The sequence below is a fragment of the Salmo salar genome, chromosome 02 (genome assembly GCF_965601325.2).
Source record: "Salmo salar chromosome 02, fSalSal1, whole genome shotgun sequence".
In the NCBI taxonomy this organism is placed as follows: Eukaryota; Metazoa; Chordata; class Actinopteri; order Salmoniformes; family Salmonidae; genus Salmo; species Salmo salar.
The window spans coordinates 2,979,365-3,003,557 of NC_138292.1; the positions used below are offsets into that span (position 1 = coordinate 2,979,365).

The 24,193-nt window shown below is 36.2% G+C and overlaps 1 protein-coding gene across 1 annotated transcript in view; it reads left to right on the forward strand.

The window, feature by feature from the left end:
* LOC123733257 (sodium-dependent dopamine transporter) overlaps positions 1-24,193 on the forward strand; it is an 80,316-nt gene that overhangs the window by 30,142 nt on the left and 25,981 nt on the right. The window contains exons 2-3 of the mRNA XM_082959121.1: positions 20,473-20,719; positions 23,930-24,061. Of these exons, the coding sequence (XP_082815247.1) occupies positions 20,473-20,719; positions 23,930-24,061 (379 nt within the window). The remainder of the gene's footprint in view (positions 1-20,472; positions 20,720-23,929; positions 24,062-24,193) is intronic.

A 24,193-nucleotide genomic window follows, 5' to 3' on the forward strand; every position in this document is an offset into this window, starting at 1 on the left:
ACATAGCTACATGACATATATTCTGATATATTAGGTGGAGTGGTTGTAGATGACATAGCTACATGACATATATTCTGATATATTAGGTGGAGTGGTTGTAGATGACATAGCTACATGACATATATTCTGATATATTAGGTGGAGTGGTTGTAGATAACAGTGACATAGGTACATGACATATATTCTGATATATTAGGTGGAGTGTTTGTAGATCACAGTGACATAGCTACATGACATATATTCTGATATATTAGGTGGAGTGGTTGTAGATAACAGTGACATAGCTACATGACATATATTCTGATATATTAGGTGGAGTGGTTGTAGATGACATAGCTACATGACATATATTCTGATATATTAGGTGGAGTGGTTGTAGATGACATAGCTACATGACATATATTCTGATATATTAGGTGGAGTGGTTGTAGATGACATAGCTACATGACATATATTCTGATATATTAGGTGGAGTGGTTGTAGATGACATAGCTACGTGACATATATTCTGATATATTAGGTGGAGTGGTTGTAGATGACATAGCTACATGACATATATTCTGATATATTAGGTGGAGTGGTTGTAGATAACAGTGACATAGCTACATGACATATATTCTGATATATTAGGTTGGATTGGTTATAGATGACAGTTACATAGTTATATGACATATATTCTGATATATTACGTGGAGTGGTTGTAGATGACATAGCTACATGACATATATTCTGATATATTAGGTGGAGTGGTTGTAGATGACATAGCTACATGACATATATTCTGATATATTAGGTGGAGTGGTTGTAGATGACAGTGACATAGCTACATGACATATATTCTGATATATTAGGTGGAGTGGTTGTAGATGACATAGCTACATGACATATATTCTGATATATTAGGTGGAGTGGTTGTAGATAACAGTGACATAGCTACATGACATATATTCTAATATATTAGGTGGAGTGGTTGTAGATGACAGTGACATAGCTACATGACACATATTCTGATATATTAGGTGGAGTGGTTGTAGATGACATAGCTACATGACATATATTCTGATATATTAGGTGGAGTGGTTGTAGATGACATAGCTACATGACATATATTCTGATATATTAGGTGGAGTGGTTGTAGATGACATAGCTACATGACATATATTCTGATATATTAGGTAGAGTGGTTGTAGATAACAGTGACATAGCTACATGACATATATTCTGATATATTAGGTGGAGTGGTTGTAGATGACAGTGACATAGCTACATGACATATATTCTGATATATTAGGTGGAGTGGTTGTAGAAAAAAGTGACATAGCTATATGACATATATTCTGATATATTAGGTGGAGTGGTTGTAGATGACAGTGACATAGCTACATGACATATATTCTGATATATTAGGTGGAGTGGTTGTAGATGACATAGCTACATGACATATATTCTGATATATTAGGTGGAGTGGTTGTAGTTGACATATCTACATGACATATATTCTGATATATTAGGTGGAGTGGTTGTAGATAACAGTGACATAGGTACATGACATATATTCTGATATATTAGGTGGAGTGGTTGTAGATCACAGTGACATAGCTACATGACATATATTCTGATATATTAGGTGGAGTGGTTGTAGATAACAGTGACATAGCTACATGACATATATTCTGATATATTAGGTGGAGTGGTTGTAGATGACATAGCTACATGACATATATTCTGATATATTAGGTGGAGTGGTTGTAGATGACATAGCTACATGACATATATTCTGATATATTAGGTGGAGTGGTTGTAGATGACATAGCTACATGACATATATTCTGATATATTAGGTGGAGTGGTTGTAGATGACATAGCTACATGACATATATTCTGACATATTAGGTGGAGTGGTTGTAGATGACATAGCTACGTGACATATATTCTGATATATTAGGTGGAGTGGTTGTAGATGACATAGCTACATGACATATATTCTGATATATTAGGTGGAGTGGTTGTAGATAACAGTGACATAGCTACATGGCATATATTCTGATATATTAGGTTGGATTGGTTATAGATGACAGTTACATAGCTATATGACATATATTCTGATATATTACGTGGAGTGGTTGTAGATGACATAGCTACATGACATATATTCTGATATATTAGGTGGAGTGGTTGTAGATGACATAGCTACATGACATATATTCTGATATATTAGGAGGAGTGGTTGTAGATGACATAGCTACATGACATATATTCTGATATATTAGGTGGAGTGGTTGTAGATAACAGTGACATAGCTACATGACATATATTCTGATATATTAGTTGGAGTGGTTGTAGATAACAGTGACATAGCTACATGACGTATATTCTGATATATTAGGTGGAGTCGTTGTAGATGACAGTGACATAGCTACATGACATATATTCTGATATATTAGGTGGAGTGGTTGTAGATGACATAGCTACATGACATATATTCTGATATATTAGGTGGAGTGGTTGTAGATGACATAGCTACATGACATATATTCTGATATATTAGGTGGTGTGGTTGTAGATGACAGTGACATAGCTACATGACATATATTCTGATATATTAGGTGGAGTGGTTGTAGATGACATAGCTACATGACATATATTGTGATATATTAGGTGGAGTGGTTGTAGATGACATAGCTACATGACATATATTCTGATATATTAGGTGGAGTGGTTGTAGATAACAGTGACATAGCTACATGACATATATTCTGATATATTAGGTGGAGTGGTTGTAGATGACATAGCTCCATGACATATATTCTGATATATTAGGTGGAGTGGTTGTAGATGACATAGCTACATGACATATATTCAGATATATTAGGTGGAGTGGTTGTAGATAACAGTGACATAGCTACATGACATATATTCTGATATATTAGGTGGAGTGGTTGTAGAAAAAAGTGACATAGCTACATTACATATATTCTGATATATTAGGTGGAGTGGTTGTAGATGACAGTGACATAGCTACATGACATATATTCTGATATATCAGGTGGAGTGGTTGTAGATGACATAGCTACATGACATATATTCTGATATATTAGGTGGAGTGGTTGTAGTTGACATATCTACATGACATATATTCTGATATATTAGTTGGAGTGGTTGTAGATAACAGTGACATAGCTACATGACGTATATTCTGATATATTAGGTGGAGTCGTTGTAGATGACAGTGACATAGCTACATGACATATATTCTGATATATTAGGTGGAGTGGTTGTAGATGACATAGCTACATGACATATATTCTGATATATTAGGTGGAGTGGTTGTAGATGACATAGCTACATGACATATATTCTGATATATTAGGTGGTGTGGTTGTAGATGACAGTGACATAGCTACATGACATATATTCTGATATATTAGGTGGAGTGGTTGTAGATGACATAGCTACATGACATATATTGTGATATATTAGGTGGAGTGGTTGTAGATGACATAGCTACATGACATATATTCTGATATATTAGGTGGAGTGGTTGTAGATAACAGTGACATAGCTACATGACATATATTCTGATATATTAGGTGGAGTGGTTGTAGATGACATAGCTCCATGACATATATTCTGATATATTAGGTGGAGTGGTTGTAGATGACATAGCTACATGACATATATTCAGATATATTAGGTGGAGTGGTTGTAGATAACAGTGACATAGCTACATGACATATATTCTGATATATTAGGTGGAGTGGTTGTAGAAAAAAGTGACATAGCTACATTACATATATTCTGATATATTAGGTGGAGTGGTTGTAGATGACAGTGACATAGCTACATGACATATATTCTGATATATTAGGTGGAGTGGTTGTAGATGACATAGCTACATGACATATATTCTGATATATTAGGTGGAGTGGTTGTAGTTGACATATCTACATGACATATATTCTGATATATTAGGTGGAGTGGTTGTAGATAACAGTGACATAGCTACATGACATATATTCTGATATATTAGGTGGAGTGGTTGTAGATCACAGTGACATAGCTACATGACATATATTCTGATATATTAGGTGGAGTGGTTGTAGATAACAGTGACATAGCTACATGACATATATTCTGATATATTAGGTGGAGTGGTTGTAGATGACATAGCTACATGACATATATTCTGATATATTAGGTGGAGTGGTTGTAGATGACATAGCTACATGACATATATTCTGATATATTAGGTGGAGTGGTTGTAGATGACATAGCTACATGACATATATTCTGATATATTAGGTGGAGTGGTTGTAGATGACATAGCTACATGACATATATTCTGATATATTAGGTGGAGTGGTTGTAGATAACAGTGACATAGCTACATGACATATATTCTGATATATTAGGTTGGATTGGTTGTAGATGACAGTTACATAGCTATATGACATATATTCTGATATATTATGTGGAGTGGTTGTAGATGACATAGCTACATGACATATATTCTGATATATTAGGTGGAGTGGTTGTAGATGACATAGCTACATGACATATATTCTGATATATTAGGTGGAGTGGTTGTAGATGACAGTGACATAGCTACATGACATATATTCTGATATATTAGGTGGAGTGGTTGTAGATGACATAGCTACATGACATATATTCTGATATATTAGGTGGAGTGGTTGTAGATGACATAGCTACATGACATATATTCTGATATATTAGGTGGAGTGGTTGTAGATAACAGTGACATAGGTACATGACATATATTCTGATATATTAGGTGGAGTGTTTGTAGATCACAGTGACATAGCTACATGACATATATTCTGATATATTAGGTGGAGTGGTTGTAGATAACAGTGACATAGCTACATGACATATATTCTGATATATTAGGTGGAGTGGTTGTAGATGACATAGCTACATGACATATATTCTGATATATTAGGTGGAGTGGTTGTAGATGACATAGCTACATGACATATATTCTGATATATTAGGTGGAGTGGTTGTAGATGACATAGCTACATGACATATATTCTGATATATTAGGTGGAGTGGTTGTAGATGACATAGCTACGTGACATATATTCTGATATATTAGGTGGAGTGGTTGTAGATGACATAGCTACATGACATATATTCTGATATATTAGGTGGAGTGGTTGTAGATAACAGTGACATAGCTACATGACATATATTCTGATATATTAGGTGGAGTGGTTGTAGATGACATAGCTACATGACATATATTGTGATATATTAGGTGGAGTGGTTGTAGATGACATAGCTACATGACATATATTCTGATATATTAGGTGGAGTGGTTGTAGATAACAGTGACATAGCTACATGACATATATTCTGATATATTAGGTGGAGTGGTTGTAGATGACATAGCTCCATGACATATATTCTGATATATTAGGTGGAGTGGTTGTAGATGACATAGCTACATGACATATATTCAGATATATTAGGTGGAGTGGTTGTAGATAACAGTGACATAGCTACATGACATATATTCTGATATATTAGGTGGAGTGGTTGTAGAAAAAAGTGACATAGCTACATTACATATATTCTGATATATTAGGTGGAGTGGTTGTAGATGACAGTGACATAGCTACATGACATATATTCTGATATATTAGGTGGAGTGGTTGTAGATGACATAGCTACATGACATATATTCTGATATATTAGGTGGAGTGGTTGTAGTTGACATATCTACATGACATATATTCTGATATATTAGGTGGAGTGGTTGTAGATAACAGTGACATAGCTACATGACATATATTCTGATATATTAGGTGGAGTGGTTGTAGATCACAGTGACATAGCTACATGACATATATTCTGATATATTAGGTGGAGTGGTTGTAGATAACAGTGACATAGCTACATGACATATATTCTGATATATTAGGTGGAGTGGTTGTAGATGACATAGCTACATGACATATATTCTGATATATTAGGTGGAGTGGTTGTAGATGACATAGCTACATGACATATATTCTGATATATTAGGTGGAGTGGTTGTAGATGACATAGCTACATGACATATATTCTGATATATTAGGTGGAGTGGTTGTAGATGACATAGCTACATGACATATATTCTGATATATTAGGTGGAGTGGTTGTAGATAACAGTGACATAGCTACATGACATATATTCTGATATATTAGGTTGGATTGGTTGTAGATGACAGTTACATAGCTATATGACATATATTCTGATATATTATGTGGAGTGGTTGTAGATGACATAGCTACATGACATATATTCTGATATATTAGGTGGAGTGGTTGTAGATGACATAGCTACATGACATATATTCTGATATATTAGGTGGAGTGGTTGTAGATGACAGTGACATAGCTACATGACATATATTCTGATATATTAGGTGGAGTGGTTGTAGATGACATAGCTACATGACATATATTCTGATATATTAGGTGGAGTGGTTGTAGATGACATAGCTACATGACATATATTCTGATATATTAGGTGGAGTGGTTGTAGATAACAGTGACATAGGTACATGACATATATTCTGATATATTAGGTGGAGTGTTTGTAGATCACAGTGACATAGCTACATGACATATATTCTGATATATTAGGTGGAGTGGTTGTAGATAACAGTGACATAGCTACATGACATATATTCTGATATATTAGGTGGAGTGGTTGTAGATGACATAGCTACATGACATATATTCTGATATATTAGGTGGAGTGGTTGTAGATGACATAGCTACATGACATATATTCTGATATATTAGGTGGAGTGGTTGTAGATGACATAGCTACATGACATATATTCTGATATATTAGGTGGAGTGGTTGTAGATGACATAGCTACGTGACATATATTCTGATATATTAGGTGGAGTGGTTGTAGATGACATAGCTACATGACATATATTCTGATATATTAGGTGGAGTGGTTGTAGATAACAGTGACATAGCTACATGACATATATTCTGATATATTAGGTTGGATTGGTTATAGATGACAGTTACATAGTTATATGACATATATTCTGATATATTACGTGGAGTGGTTGTAGATGACATAGCTACATGACATATATTCTGATATATTAGGTGGAGTGGTTGTAGATGACATAGCTACATGACATATATTCTGATATATTAGGTGGAGTGGTTGTAGATGACAGTGACATAGCTACATGACATATATTCTGATATATTAGGTGGAGTGGTTGTAGATGACATAGCTACATGACATATATTCTGATATATTAGGTGGAGTGGTTGTAGATAACAGTGACATAGCTACATGACATATATTCTAATATATTAGGTGGAGTGGTTGTAGATGACAGTGACATAGCTACATGACACATATTCTGATATATTAGGTGGAGTGGTTGTAGATGACATAGCTACATGACATATATTCTGATATATTAGGTGGAGTGGTTGTAGATGACATAGCTACATGACATATATTCTGATATATTAGGTGGAGTGGTTGTAGATGACATAGCTACATGACATATATTCTGATATATTAGGTAGAGTGGTTGTAGATAACAGTGACATAGCTACATGACATATATTCTGATATATTAGGTGGAGTGGTTGTAGATGACAGTGACATAGCTACATGACATATATTCTGATATATTAGGTGGAGTGGTTGTAGAAAAAAGTGACATAGCTATATGACATATATTCTGATATATTAGGTGGAGTGGTTGTAGATGACAGTGACATAGCTACATGACATATATTCTGATATATTAGGTGGAGTGGTTGTAGATGACATAGCTACATGACATATATTCTGATATATTAGGTGGAGTGGTTGTAGTTGACATATCTACATGACATATATTCTGATATATTAGGTGGAGTGGTTGTAGATAACAGTGACATAGGTACATGACATATATTCTGATATATTAGGTGGAGTGGTTGTAGATCACAGTGACATAGCTACATGACATATATTCTGATATATTAGGTGGAGTGGTTGTAGATAACAGTGACATAGCTACATGACATATATTCTGATATATTAGGTGGAGTGGTTGTAGATGACATAGCTACATGACATATATTCTGATATATTAGGTGGAGTGGTTGTAGATGACATAGCTACATGACATATATTCTGATATATTAGGTGGAGTGGTTGTAGATGACATAGCTACATGACATATATTCTGATATATTAGGTGGAGTGGTTGTAGATGACATAGCTACATGACATATATTCTGACATATTAGGTGGAGTGGTTGTAGATGACATAGCTACGTGACATATATTCTGATATATTAGGTGGAGTGGTTGTAGATGACATAGCTACATGACATATATTCTGATATATTAGGTGGAGTGGTTGTAGATAACAGTGACATAGCTACATGACATATATTCTGATATATTAGGTTGGATTGGTTATAGATGACAGTTACATAGCTATATGACATATATTCTGATATATTAGGTGGAGTGGTTGTAGATGACATAGCTACATGACATATATTCTGATATATTAGGTGGAGTGGTTGTAGATGACATAGCTACATGACATATATTCTGATATATTAGGAGGAGTGGTTGTAGATGACATAGCTACATGACATATATTCTGATATATTAGGTGGAGTGGTTGTAGATAACAGTGACATAGCTACATGACATATATTCTGATATATTAGTTGGAGTGGTTGTAGATAACAGTGACATAGCTACATGACGTATATTCTGATATATTAGGTGGAGTCGTTGTAGATGACAGTGACATAGCTACATGACATATATTCTGATATATTAGGTGGAGTGGTTGTAGATGACATAGCTACATGACATATATTCTGATATATTAGGTGGAGTGGTTGTAGATGACATAGCTACATGACATATATTCTGATATATTAGGTGGTGTGGTTGTAGATGACAGTGACATAGCTACATGACATATATTCTGATATATTAGGTGGAGTGGTTGTAGATGACATAGCTACATGACATATATTGTGATATATTAGGTGGAGTGGTTGTAGATGACATAGCTACATGACATATATTCTGATATATTAGGTGGAGTGGTTGTAGATAACAGTGACATAGCTACATGACATATATTCTGATATATTAGGTGGAGTGGTTGTAGATGACATAGCTCCATGACATATATTCTGATATATTAGGTGGAGTGGTTGTAGATGACATAGCTACATGACATATATTCAGATATATTAGGTGGAGTGGTTGTAGATAACAGTGACATAGCTACATGACATATATTCTGATATATTAGGTGGAGTGGTTGTAGAAAAAAGTGACATAGCTACATTACATATATTCTGATATATTAGGTGGAGTGGTTGTAGATGACAGTGACATAGCTACATGACATATATTCTGATATATCAGGTGGAGTGGTTGTAGATGACATAGCTACATGACATATATTCTGATATATTAGGTGGAGTGGTTGTAGTTGACATATCTACATGACATATATTCTGATATATTAGTTGGAGTGGTTGTAGATAACAGTGACATAGCTACATGACGTATATTCTGATATATTAGGTGGAGTCGTTGTAGATGACAGTGACATAGCTACATGACATATATTCTGATATATTAGGTGGAGTGGTTGTAGATGACATAGCTACATGACATATATTCTGATATATTAGGTGGAGTGGTTGTAGATGACATAGCTACATGACATATATTCTGATATATTAGGTGGTGTGGTTGTAGATGACAGTGACATAGCTACATGACATATATTCTGATATATTAGGTGGAGTGGTTGTAGATGACATAGCTACATGACATATATTGTGATATATTAGGTGGAGTGGTTGTAGATGACATAGCTACATGACATATATTCTGATATATTAGGTGGAGTGGTTGTAGATAACAGTGACATAGCTACATGACATATATTCTGATATATTAGGTGGAGTGGTTGTAGATGACATAGCTCCATGACATATATTCTGATATATTAGGTGGAGTGGTTGTAGATGACATAGCTACATGACATATATTCAGATATATTAGGTGGAGTGGTTGTAGATAACAGTGACATAGCTACATGACATATATTCTGATATATTAGGTGGAGTGGTTGTAGAAAAAAGTGACATAGCTACATTACATATATTCTGATATATTAGGTGGAGTGGTTGTAGATGACAGTGACATAGCTACATGACATATATTCTGATATATTAGGTGGAGTGGTTGTAGATGACATAGCTACATGACATATATTCTGATATATTAGGTGGAGTGGTTGTAGTTGACATATCTACATGACATATATTCTGATATATTAGGTGGAGTGGTTGTAGATAACAGTGACATAGCTACATGACATATATTCTGATATATTAGGTGGAGTGGTTGTAGATCACAGTGACATAGCTACATGACATATATTCTGATATATTAGGTGGAGTGGTTGTAGATAACAGTGACATAGCTACATGACATATATTCTGATATATTAGGTGGAGTGGTTGTAGATGACATAGCTACATGACATATATTCTGATATATTAGGTGGAGTGGTTGTAGATGACATAGCTACATGACATATATTCTGATATATTAGGTGGAGTGGTTGTAGATGACATAGCTACATGACATATATTCTGATATATTAGGTGGAGTGGTTGTAGATGACATAGCTACATGACATATATTCTGATATATTAGGTGGAGTGGTTGTAGATAACAGTGACATAGCTACATGACATATATTCTGATATATTAGGTTGGATTGGTTGTAGATGACAGTTACATAGCTATATGACATATATTCTGATATATTATGTGGAGTGGTTGTAGATGACATAGCTACATGACATATATTCTGATATATTAGGTGGAGTGGTTGTAGATGACATAGCTACATGACATATATTCTGATATATTAGGTGGAGTGGTTGTAGATGACAGTGACATAGCTACATGACATATATTCTGATATATTAGGTGGAGTGGTTGTAGATGACATAGCTACATGACATATATTCTGATATATTAGGTGGAGTGGTTGTAGATGACATAGCTACATGACATATATTCTGATATATTAGGTGGAGTGGTTGTAGATAACAGTGACATAGGTACATGACATATATTCTGATATATTAGGTGGAGTGTTTGTAGATCACAGTGACATAGCTACATGACATATATTCTGATATATTAGGTGGAGTGGTTGTAGATAACAGTGACATAGCTACATGACATATATTCTGATATATTAGGTGGAGTGGTTGTAGATGACATAGCTACATGACATATATTCTGATATATTAGGTGGAGTGGTTGTAGATGACATAGCTACATGACATATATTCTGATATATTAGGTGGAGTGGTTGTAGATGACATAGCTACATGACATATATTCTGATATATTAGGTGGAGTGGTTGTAGATGACATAGCTACGTGACATATATTCTGATATATTAGGTGGAGTGGTTGTAGATGACATAGCTACATGACATATATTCTGATATATTAGGTGGAGTGGTTGTAGATAACAGTGACATAGCTACATGACATATATTCTGATATATTAGGTTGGATTGGTTATAGATGACAGTTACATAGTTATATGACATATATTCTGATATATTACGTGGAGTGGTTGTAGATGACATAGCTACATGACATATATTCTGATATATTAGGTGGAGTGGTTGTAGATGACATAGCTACATGACATATATTCTGATATATTAGGTGGAGTGGTTGTAGATGACAGTGACATAGCTACATGACATATATTCTGATATATTAGGTGGAGTGGTTGTAGATGACATAGCTACATGACATATATTCTGATATATTAGGTGGAGTGGTTGTAGATAACAGTGACATAGCTACATGACATATATTCTAATATATTAGGTGGAGTGGTTGTAGATGACAGTGACATAGCTACATGACACATATTCTGATATATTAGGTGGAGTGGTTGTAGATGACATAGCTACATGACATATATTCTGATATATTAGGTGGAGTGGTTGTAGATGACATAGCTACATGACATATATTCTGATATATTAGGTGGAGTGGTTGTAGATGACATAGCTACATGACATATATTCTGATATATTAGGTAGAGTGGTTGTAGATAACAGTGACATAGCTACATGACATATATTCTGATATATTAGGTGGAGTGGTTGTAGATGACAGTGACATAGCTACATGACATATATTCTGATATATTAGGTGGAGTGGTTGTAGAAAAAAGTGACATAGCTATATGACATATATTCTGATATATTAGGTGGAGTGGTTGTAGATGACAGTGACATAGCTACATGACATATATTCTGATATATTAGGTGGAGTGGTTGTAGATGACATAGCTACATGACATATATTCTGATATATTAGGTGGAGTGGTTGTAGTTGACATATCTACATGACATATATTCTGATATATTAGGTGGAGTGGTTGTAGATAACAGTGACATAGGTACATGACATATATTCTGATATATTAGGTGGAGTGGTTGTAGATCACAGTGACATAGCTACATGACATATATTCTGATATATTAGGTGGAGTGGTTGTAGATAACAGTGACATAGCTACATGACATATATTCTGATATATTAGGTGGAGTGGTTGTAGATGACATAGCTACATGACATATATTCTGATATATTAGGTGGAGTGGTTGTAGATGACATAGCTACATGACATATATTCTGATATATTAGGTGGAGTGGTTGTAGATGACATAGCTACATGACATATATTCTGATATATTAGGTGGAGTGGTTGTAGATGACATAGCTACATGACATATATTCTGACATATTAGGTGGAGTGGTTGTAGATGACATAGCTACGTGACATATATTCTGATATATTAGGTGGAGTGGTTGTAGATGACATAGCTACATGACATATATTCTGATATATTAGGTGGAGTGGTTGTAGATAACAGTGACATAGCTACATGACATATATTCTGATATATTAGGTTGGATTGGTTATAGATGACAGTTACATAGCTATATGACATATATTCTGATATATTACGTGGAGTGGTTGTAGATGACATAGCTACATGACATATATTCTGATATATTAGGTGGAGTGGTTGTAGATGACATAGCTACATGACATATATTCTGATATATTAGGTGGAGTGGTTGTAGATGACAGTGACATAGCTACATGACATATATTCTGATATATTAGGTGGAGTGGTTGTAGATGACATAGCTACATGACATATATTCTGATATATTAGGTGGAGTGGTTGTAGATGACATAGCTACATGACATATATTCTGATATATTAGGTGGAGTGGTTGTAGATAACAGTGACATAGCTACATGACATATATTCTGATATATTAGGTGGAGTGGTTGTAGATGACATAGCTACATGACATATATTCTGATATATTAGGTGGAGTGGTTGTAGATAACAGTGACATATCTACATGACATATATTCTAATATATTAGGTGGAGTGGTTGTAGATGACAGTGACATAGCTACATGACATATATTCTGATATATTAGGTGGAGTGGTTGTAGATGACATAGCTACATGACATATATTCTGATATATTAGGTGGAGTGGTTGTAGATGACATAGCTACATGACATATATTCTGATATATTAGGTGGAGTGGTTGTAGATGACATAGCTACATGACATATATTCTGATATATTAGGTAGAGTGGTTGTAGATAACAGTGACATAGCTACATGACATATATTCTGATATATTAGGTGGAGTGGTTGTAGATGACAGTGACATAGCTACATGACATATATTCTGATATATTAGGTGGAGTGGTTGTAGAAAAAAGTGACATAGCTATATGACATATATTCTGATATATTAGGTGGAGTGGTTGTAGATGACAGTGACATAGCTACATGACATATATTCTGATATATTAGGTGGAGTGGTTGTAGATGACATAGCTACATGACATATATTCTGATATATTAGGTGGAGTGGTTGTAGTTGACATATCTACATGACATATATTCTGATATATTAGGTGGAGTGGTTGTAGATAACAGTGACATAGGTACATGACATATATTCTGATATATTAGGTGGAGTGGTTGTAGATCACAGTGACATATCTACATGACATATATTCTGATATATTAGGTGGAGTGGTTGTAGATAACAGTGACATAGCTACATGACATATATTCTGATATATTAGGTGGAGTGGTTGTAGATGACATAGCTACATGACATATATTCTGATATATTAGGTGGAGTGGTTGTAGATGACATAGCTACATGACATATATTCTGATATATTAGGTGGAGTGGTTGTAGATAACAGTGACATAGCTACATGACATATATTCTGATATATTAGGTGGAGTGGTTGTAGATGCCATAGCTACATGACATATATTCTGATACATTAGGTGGAGTGGTTGTAGATAACAGTGACATAGCTACATGACATATATTCTTATATATTAGGTGGAGTGGTTGTTGATGACAGTGACATAGCTACATGACATATATTCTGATATATTAGGTGGAGTGGTTGTAGATGACATAGCTACATGACATATATTCTGATATATTAGGTGGAGTGGTTGTAGATGACATAGCTACATGACATATATTCTGATATATTAGGAGGAGTGGTTGTAGATGACATAGCTACATGACATATATTCTGATATATTAGGTGGAGTGGTTGTAGATAACAGTGACATAGCTACATGACATATATTCTGATATATTAGGTGGAGTGGTTGTAGATGACAGTGACATAGCTATATGACATATATTCTGATATATTAGGTGGAGTGGTTGTAGATGACATAGCTACATGACATATATTCTGATATATTAGGTGGAGTGGTTGTAGATGCCATATCTACATTACATATATTCTGATATATTAGGTGGAGTGGTTGTAGATGACAGTGACATAGCTACATGACATATATTCTGATATATTAGGTGGAGTGGTTGTAGATGACATAGCTACATGACATATATTCTGATATATTAGGTGGAGTGGTTGTAGATGACATAGCTACATGACATATATTCAGATATATTAGGTGGAGTGGTTGTAGATAACAGTGACATAGCTACATGACATATATTCTGATATATTAGGTGGAGTGGTTGTAGATGACATAGCTACATGACATATATTCTGATATATTAGGTGGAGTGGTTGTACATAACAGTGACATAGCTACATGACATATATTCTAATATATTAGGTGGAGTGGTTGTAGATGACAGTGACATAGCTACATGACATATATTCTGATATATTAGGTGGAGTGGTTGTAGATGACATAGCTACATGACATATATTCTAATATATTAGGTGGAGTGGTTGTAGATGACATAGCTACATGACATATATTCTGATATATTAGGTGGAGTGGTTGTAGATGACATAGCTACATGACATATATTCTGATATATTAGGTGGAGTGGTTGTAGATGACATAGCTACATGACATATATTCTGATATATTAGGTGGAGTGGTTGTAGATAACAGTGACATAGCTACATGACATATATACTGATATATTAGGTGGAGTGGTTGTAGATGACAGTGACATAGCTACATGACATATATTCTGATATATTAGGTGGAGTGGTTGTAGATGACATAGCTACATGACATATATTCTGATATATTAGGTGGAGTGGTTGTAGATGACAGTGACATAGCTACATTACATATATTCTGATATATTAGGTAGAGTGGTTGTAGATAACAGTGACATAGCTACATGACATATATTCTGATATATTAGGTGGAGTGGTTGTAGATAACAGTGACATAGCTACATGACATATATTCTGATATATTAGGTGGAGTGGTTGTAGATGACATAGCTACATGACATATATTCTGATATATTAGGTGGAGTGGTTGTAGATAACAGTGACATAGCTACATGACATATATTCTGATATATTAGGTGGAGTGGTTGTAGATGACAGTGACATAGCTACATGACATATATTCTGATATATTAGGTGGAGTGGTTGTAGATGACATAGCTACATGACATATATTCTGATATATTAGGTGGAGTGGTTGTAGATGACATAGCTACATGACATATATTCTGATATATTAGGTGGAGTGGTTGTAGATAACAGTGACATAGCTACATGACATATATTCTGATATATTAGGTGGAGAGGTTGTAGATGACAGTGACATAGCTACATGACATATATTCTGATATATTAGGTGGAGTGGTTGTAGATGACATAGCTACATGACATATATTCTGATATATTAGGTGGTGTGGTTGTAGATGACATAGCTACATGACATATATTCTGATATATTAGGTGGAGTGGTTGTAGATGACAGTGTCATAGCTACATGACATATATTCTGATATATTAGGTTGGAGTGGTTGTAGATAACAGTGACATAGCTACATGACATATATTCTGATATATTAGGTGGAGTGGTTGTAGATGACATAGCTACATGACATATATTCTGATATATTAGGTGGAGTGGTTGTAGATGACATAGCTACATGACACATATTCTGATATATTAGGTGGAGTGGTTGTAGATAACAGTGACATAGCTACATGACATATATTCTGATATATTAGGTGGAGTGGTTGTAGATGACATAGCTACATGACATATATTCTGATATATTAGGTGGAGTGGTTGTAGATAACAGTGACATAGCTACATGACATATATTCTAATATATTAGGTGGAGTGGTTGTAGATGACAGTGACATAGCTACATGACATATATTCTGATATATTAGGTGGAGTGGTTGTAGATGACATAGCTACATGACATATATTCTGATATATTAGGTGGAGTGGTTGTAGATGACATAGCTACATGACATATATTCTGATATATTAGGTGGAGTGGTTGTAGATGACATAGCTACATGACATATATTCTGATATATTAGGTGGAGTGGTTGTAGATAACAGTGACATAGCTACATGACATATATTCTGATATATTAGGTGGAGTGGTTGTAGATGACAGTGACATAGCTACATGACATATATTCTGATATATTAGGTGGAGTGGTTGTAGATGACATAGCTACATGACATATATTCTGATATATTAGGTGGAGTGGTTGTAGATGACAGTGACATAGCTACATTACATATATTCTGATATATTAGGTAGAGTGGTTGTAGATGACATAGCTACATGACATATATTCTGATATATTAGGTGGAGTGGTTGTAGATAACAGTGACATAGCTACATGACATATATTCTGATATATTAGGTGGAGTGGTTGTAGATGACATAGCTACATGACATATATTCTGATATATTAGGTGGAGTGGTTGTAGATAACAGTGACATAGCTACATGACATATATTCTGATATATTAGGTGGAGTGGTTGTAGATAACAGTGACATAGCTACATGACATATATTCTGATATATTAGGTGGAGTGGTTGTAGATGACATAGCTACATGACATATATTCTGATAAATTAGGTGGAGTGGTTGTAGATGACATAGCTACATGACCTATATTCTGATATATTAGGTGGAGTGGTTGTAGATGACAGTGACATAGCTACATGACATATATTCTGATATATTAGGTGGAGTGGTTGTAGATGACATAGCTACATGACATATATTCTGATATATTAGGTGGAGTGGTTGTAGATAACAGTGACATAGCTACATGACATATTTTCTGATATATTAGGTGGAGTGGTTGTAGATGACAGTGACATAGCTACATGACATATATTCTGATATATTAGGTGGAGTGGTTGTAGATGACATAGCTACATGACATATATTCTGATATATTAGGTGGAGTGGTTGTAGATGACAGTGACATAGCTACATTACATATATTCTGATATATTAGGTGGAGTGGTTGTAGATGACATAGCTACATGACATATATTCTGATATATTAGGTGGAGTGGTTGTAGATAACAGTGACATAGCTACATGACATATATTCTGATATATTAGGTGGAGTGGTTGTAGATGACATAGCTACATGACATATATTCTGATATATTAGGTGGAGTGGTTGTAGATAACAGTGACATAGCTACATGACATATATTCTGATATATTAGGTGGAGTGGTTGTAGATAACAGTGACATAGCTACATGACATATATTCTGATATATTAGGTGGAGTGGTTGTAGATGACATAGCTACATGACATATATTCTGATAAATTAGGTGGAGTGGTTGTAGATGACATAGCTGCATGACATATATTCTGATATATTAGGTGGAGTGGTTGTAGATGACAGTGACATAGCTACATGACATATATTCTGATATATTAGGTGGAGTGGTTGTAGATGACATAGCTACATGACATATATTCTGATATATTAGGTGGAGTGGTTGTAGATGACATAGCTACATGACATATATTCTGATATATTAGGTGGAGTGGTTGTAGATAACAGTGACATAGCTACATGACATATATTCTGATATATTAGGTGGAGTGGTTGTAGATGACAGTGACATAGCTACATGACATATATTCTGATATATTAGGTGGAGTGGTTGTAGATGACATAGCTACATGACATATATTCTGATATATTAGGTGGAGTGGTTGTAGATAACAGTGACATAGCTACATGACATATATTCTGATATATTAGGTGGAGTGGTTGTAGATGACAGTGACATAGCTACATGACATATATTCTGATATATTAGGTGGAGTGGTTGTAGATGACATAGCTACATGACATATATTCTGATATATTAGGTGGAGTGGTTGTAGATGACATAGCTACATGACATATATACTGATATATTAGGTGGAGTGGTTGTAGATAACAGTGACATAGCTACATGACATATATTCTAATATATTAGGTGGAGTGGTTGTTGATGACATAGCTACATGACATATATTCTGATATATTAGGTGGAGTGGTTGTAGATGACATAGCTACATGACATATATTCTGATATATTAGGTGGAGTGGTTGTAGATAACAGTGACATAGCTACATGACATATATTCTGATATATTAGGTGGAGTGGTTGTAGATGACAGTGACATAGCTACATGACATATATTCTGATATATTAGGTGGAGTGGTTGTAGATGACATAGCTACATGACATATATTCTGATATATTAGGTGGAGTGGTTGTAGATGACAGTGACATAGCTACATTACATATATTCTGATATATTAGGTGGAGTGGTTGTAGATGACATAGCTACATGACATATATTCTGATATATTAGGTGGAGTGGTTGTAGATAACAGTGACATAGCTACATGACATATATTCTGATATATTAGGTGGAGTGGTTGTAGATGACATAGCTACATGACATATATTCTGATATATTAGGTGGAGTGGTTGTAGATAACAGTGACATAGCTACATGACATATATTCTGATATATTAGGTGGAGTGGTTGTAGATAACAGTGACATAGCTACATGACATATATTCTGATATATTAGGTGGAGTGGTTGTAGATGACATAGCTACATGACATATATTCTGATAAATTAGGTGGAGTGGTTGTAGATGACATAGCTGCATGACATATATTCTGATATATTAGGTGGAGTGGTTGTAGATGACAGTGACATAGCTACATGACATATATTCTGATATATTAGGTGGAGTGGTTGTAGATGACATAGCTACATGACATATATTCTGATATATTAGGTGGAGTGGTTGTAGATGACATAGCTACATGACATATATTCTGATATATTAGGTGGAGTGGTTGTAGATAACAGTGACATAGCTACATGACATATATTCTGATATATTAGGTGGAGTGGTTGTAGATGACAGTGACATAGCTACATGACATATATTCTGATATATTAGGTGGAGTGGTTGTAGATGACATAGCTACATGACATATATTCTGATATATTAGGTGGAGTGGTTGTAGATAACAGTGACATAGCTACATGACATATATTCTGATATATTAGGTGGAGTGGTTGTAGATGACAGTGACATAGCTACATGACATATATTCTGATATATTAGGTGGAGTGGTTGTAGATGACATAGCTACATGACATATATTCTGATATATTAGGTGGAGTGGTTGTAGATGACATAGCTACATGACATATATACTGATATATTAGGTGGAGTGGTTGTAGATAACAGTGACATAGCTACATGACATATATTCTAATATATTAGGTGGAGTGGTTGTTGATGACATAGCTACATGACATATATTCTGATATATTAGGTGGAGTGGTTGTAGATGACATAGCTACATGACATATATTCTGATATATTAGGTGGAGTGGTTGTAGATGACATAGCTACATGACATATATTCTGATATATTATGTGGAGTGGTTGTAGATGACATAGCTACATGACATATATTCTGATATATTAGGTGGAGCTGATTCTGGTGAAGGAGCACAACGGGGTCCAGTTCACCACCTCCTCGTTGGTCAGCCCTGCTGGACACCCCCACGGCCACGGCCATGCTCTGGGCCCCAGTCACGGACACACCCCTGTCCCTGGAGAAGAGAGGGAGACCTGGGGGAAGAAGATCGACTTTCTCCTGTCGGTGATAGGGTTCGCTGTGGACCTGGCCAACGTGTGGAGGTTCCCCTATCTCTGCTATAAGAACGGAGGAGGTGAGATGGAGGGAGTGTGTGGAGGTTCCCCTATCTCTGCTATAAGAACGGAGGAGGTGAGATGGAGGGAGGGAGTGTGTGGAGCTTCCCCTATCTCTGTTATAAGAACGGAGGAGGTGAGATGGAGGGAGGGAGTGTGTGGAGGTTCCCCTATCTCTGTTATAAGAACATAGGTGAGATGGAGGGAGGGAGTGTGTGGAGGTTCCCCTATCTCTGTTATAAGAACGGATGAGGTGAGATGGATGGAGGGAGTGTGTGGAGGTTCCCCTATCTCTGTTGTAAGAACGGAGGAGGTGAGAAGGAGCGAGGGAGTGTGTGGAGGTTCCCCTATCTCTGTTATAAGAACGGAGGAGGTGAGATGGAGGGAGGGAGTGTGTGGAGGTTCCCCTATCTCTGCTATAAGAACGGAGGAGGTGAGATGGAGGGAGGGAGTGTGTGGAGGTTCCCCTATCTCTGCTATAAGAACGGAGGAGGTGAGATGGAGGGAGGGAGTGTGTGGAGGTTCCCCTATCTCTGTTATAAGAACGGAGGAGGTGAGATGGAGGGAGGGAGTGTGTGGAGGTTCCCCTATCTCTGTTATAAGAACGGAGGAGGTGAGATGGAGGGAGGGAGAGAGAAAGAGAGATGGAGAGAAAGACAAAGAAAGAGAGAGATATTCTGCACAGATTCTGTCAGACCTGGGCCTTGACAGTAAATCAGTAAGACAAAAATAATGGTGTTCCAAAAAAGGTCCAGTCGCCAGGACCACAAATACAAATTCCATCTAGACACCGTTGTCCTAGAGCACACAAAAAACTATACATACCTCGGCCTAAACATCAGCACCACAGGTAACTTCCACAAAGCTGTGAACGATCTGAGATACAAGGCAAGAAGGCCCTTCTATGCCATCAATTCGACATACCAATTAGGATTTGGCTAAAAATACTTGAATCAGTTATAGAACCCATTGCCCTTTATGGTTGTGAGGTCTGGTGTCCGCTAATTATACCCACTACATTTCAAAATCCAGAAAATAGACATTAAATTCTACAACCACCTAAAAGGAAGTGATTCCCAAACCATCCATAAGAAATCCATCACCTACAGAGAGATGAACCTGGAGAAGCAAGCTGGTCCTGGGGCTCTGTTCACAAACACAAACAGACCCCACAGAGCCCCAGGACAGCAACACAATTAGAACCAACCAAATAATGAGAAAACAAAAAGATAATTACGTGAGACATTGGAAAGAATTAACAGAAAATCAAAGCAAACTAAAATGCTATTTGGCCCTAAACAGAGAGTACACAGTGGCAGAATACCTGACCACTGTGACTGACCCAAACTTAAGGAAAGCTTTGACTATGTACAGACTCAGTGAGCATAGCCTTGCTATTGAGAAATGTCGCCGTAGGCAGACCTGACTTTCAAGAGAAGACAGGCTATGTGCACACTGTCCACAAAATGAGGTGGAAACTGAGCTGCACTTCCTAACCTCCTGCCAAATGTAGGACCATATTAGAGACACATATTTCCCTCAGATTAAACAGACACAAATCCAATTTTGATAAACTCCCATATCTACTGGGTGAAATACCACAGTGTGACATCACAGCAGCAAGATTTGTGACCTGTTGCCACAAGAAAAGGTCAACCAGTGAAGAACAAACACCATTGTAAATACAACCCATATTTATGTTTATTTATTTTCCCTTTTGTACTTTAACCATTTGCACATCGTTACAACACTGTATATATACATAATATGACATTTGAAATGTCTTTATTGTTTTGGAACTTTTGTGAGTGTAATGTTTACTGTTCATTTTTATTGTTTATTTGACTTTTATTTATCCATTTCACTTGCTTTGACAATGTAAACATATGTTTCCCATGCCAATAAAGCCCCTTGAATTGAATTGAATTGAGAAGAGAGAGAGAGAGAGAGAGAGAGAGAGAGGAGAGAGAGAGAGAGAGAGACAGGGAGAGAGAGAGAGAGAGAGAGAGAGAGAGAGGAGAGAGAGACAGAGAGAGAGACAGAGAGACAGGGAGACAGAGAGAGAGACAGAGAGACAGGGAGACACAGAGAGAGAGAGAGAGAGAGAGAGAGAGACAGAGAGAGAGAGAGAGAGAGAGAGAGACAGAGAGAGAGAGAGAGAGAGAGAGAGAGAGGATGATGAATCCTTATCTATGTGTGTTTGAGCAGGCGGTAGGGATGATGGGGTGTGTGAGACCTTACCCTTTAAAGATTAAAGAGATCTCCCCAGCTGATCAAACTGCTGATTGTCTACAACAATTAGTTCCACCTATTACGGTTGTTTAACACAGAACGCTAACTGAGTTGGTCAAATAACAGTATAGCATTTTGTTCTTGCATTTTCATTATTTTGCAGGATGTTGGTTCAATTCAATTTCAATTCAATTTCATCATACATGCATATGAATGTGCTATGCATGGTAATGAATGTTTAATGAAGCCCTTAAGTAGGTTCCATTTAAATAAGATGTCCCTACCGTTATTGTCATGTATTGTCATGTCTAGCCTCAGACTCTCAGGCTCAACTAGATCAGAATGGAAAGGATGGCCGGGCAAGACTATGTCATTCATCCTGTCCTGTCCCTCTGCCTTCAAAATAAGCTTTCCTGGTCCCCTACCTGTTCCTATCAATGCTCTAAGTATGGTTATGCCTGTGTTATGAAGCCCTTATGCGCCTTATGAAGCCCTGTGCCGTATAGGAGCGTTCCTGGTGCCCTACCAGTTCTTCATGCAGATAGCAGACATGCTTATGAATTGCTTATGTATAGGTTATGACTGTGTTATAAAGCCATTATGTAGGTACTCTCTCTGTCCTCTATATGAGCGTTCCTGGTGCCCTACCTGTTCTTCATGGTGATACCGCTATGTATAGGCTATGAATGTGTTATGAAGGCATTATGTATGTACTATGTCATGTCATCCTGTCCTGTGTCTCTGTCCCCTGTAGGAGCGTTCCTGGTGCCCTACCTGTTCTTCATGGTGATAGAATGTTGTATTGTTATGAATATGCTATGTACTGTATGTGTTATGAAGCCTTAATGTAGCCTTATGTCTCTCTATTCCCTGTAGGAGCGTTCCTGGTGCCCTACCTGTTCTTTATGGTGATAGAATGTTGTATTGTTATGAATATGCTATGTACTGTATGTGTTATGAAGCCTTAATGTAGCCTTATGTCTCTCTATTCCCTGTAGGAGCGTTCCTGGTGCCCTACCTGTTCTTCATGGTGATAGCAGGCATGCCTCTGTTCTATATGGAACTGGCTCTGGGACAATACAACAGAGAGGGCGCTGCTGGCGTCTGGAAGATCTGCCCCATATTCAAAGGTAGGAGAGAGAGACAGAGAGAGAGAGAGTGTGTGTGTGTGTGTGTGTGTGTGTGTGTGTGTGTGTGTGTGTGTGTGTGTGTGTGTGTGTGTGTGTGTGTGTGTGTGTGTGTGTGTGTGTGTGTGTGTGTGA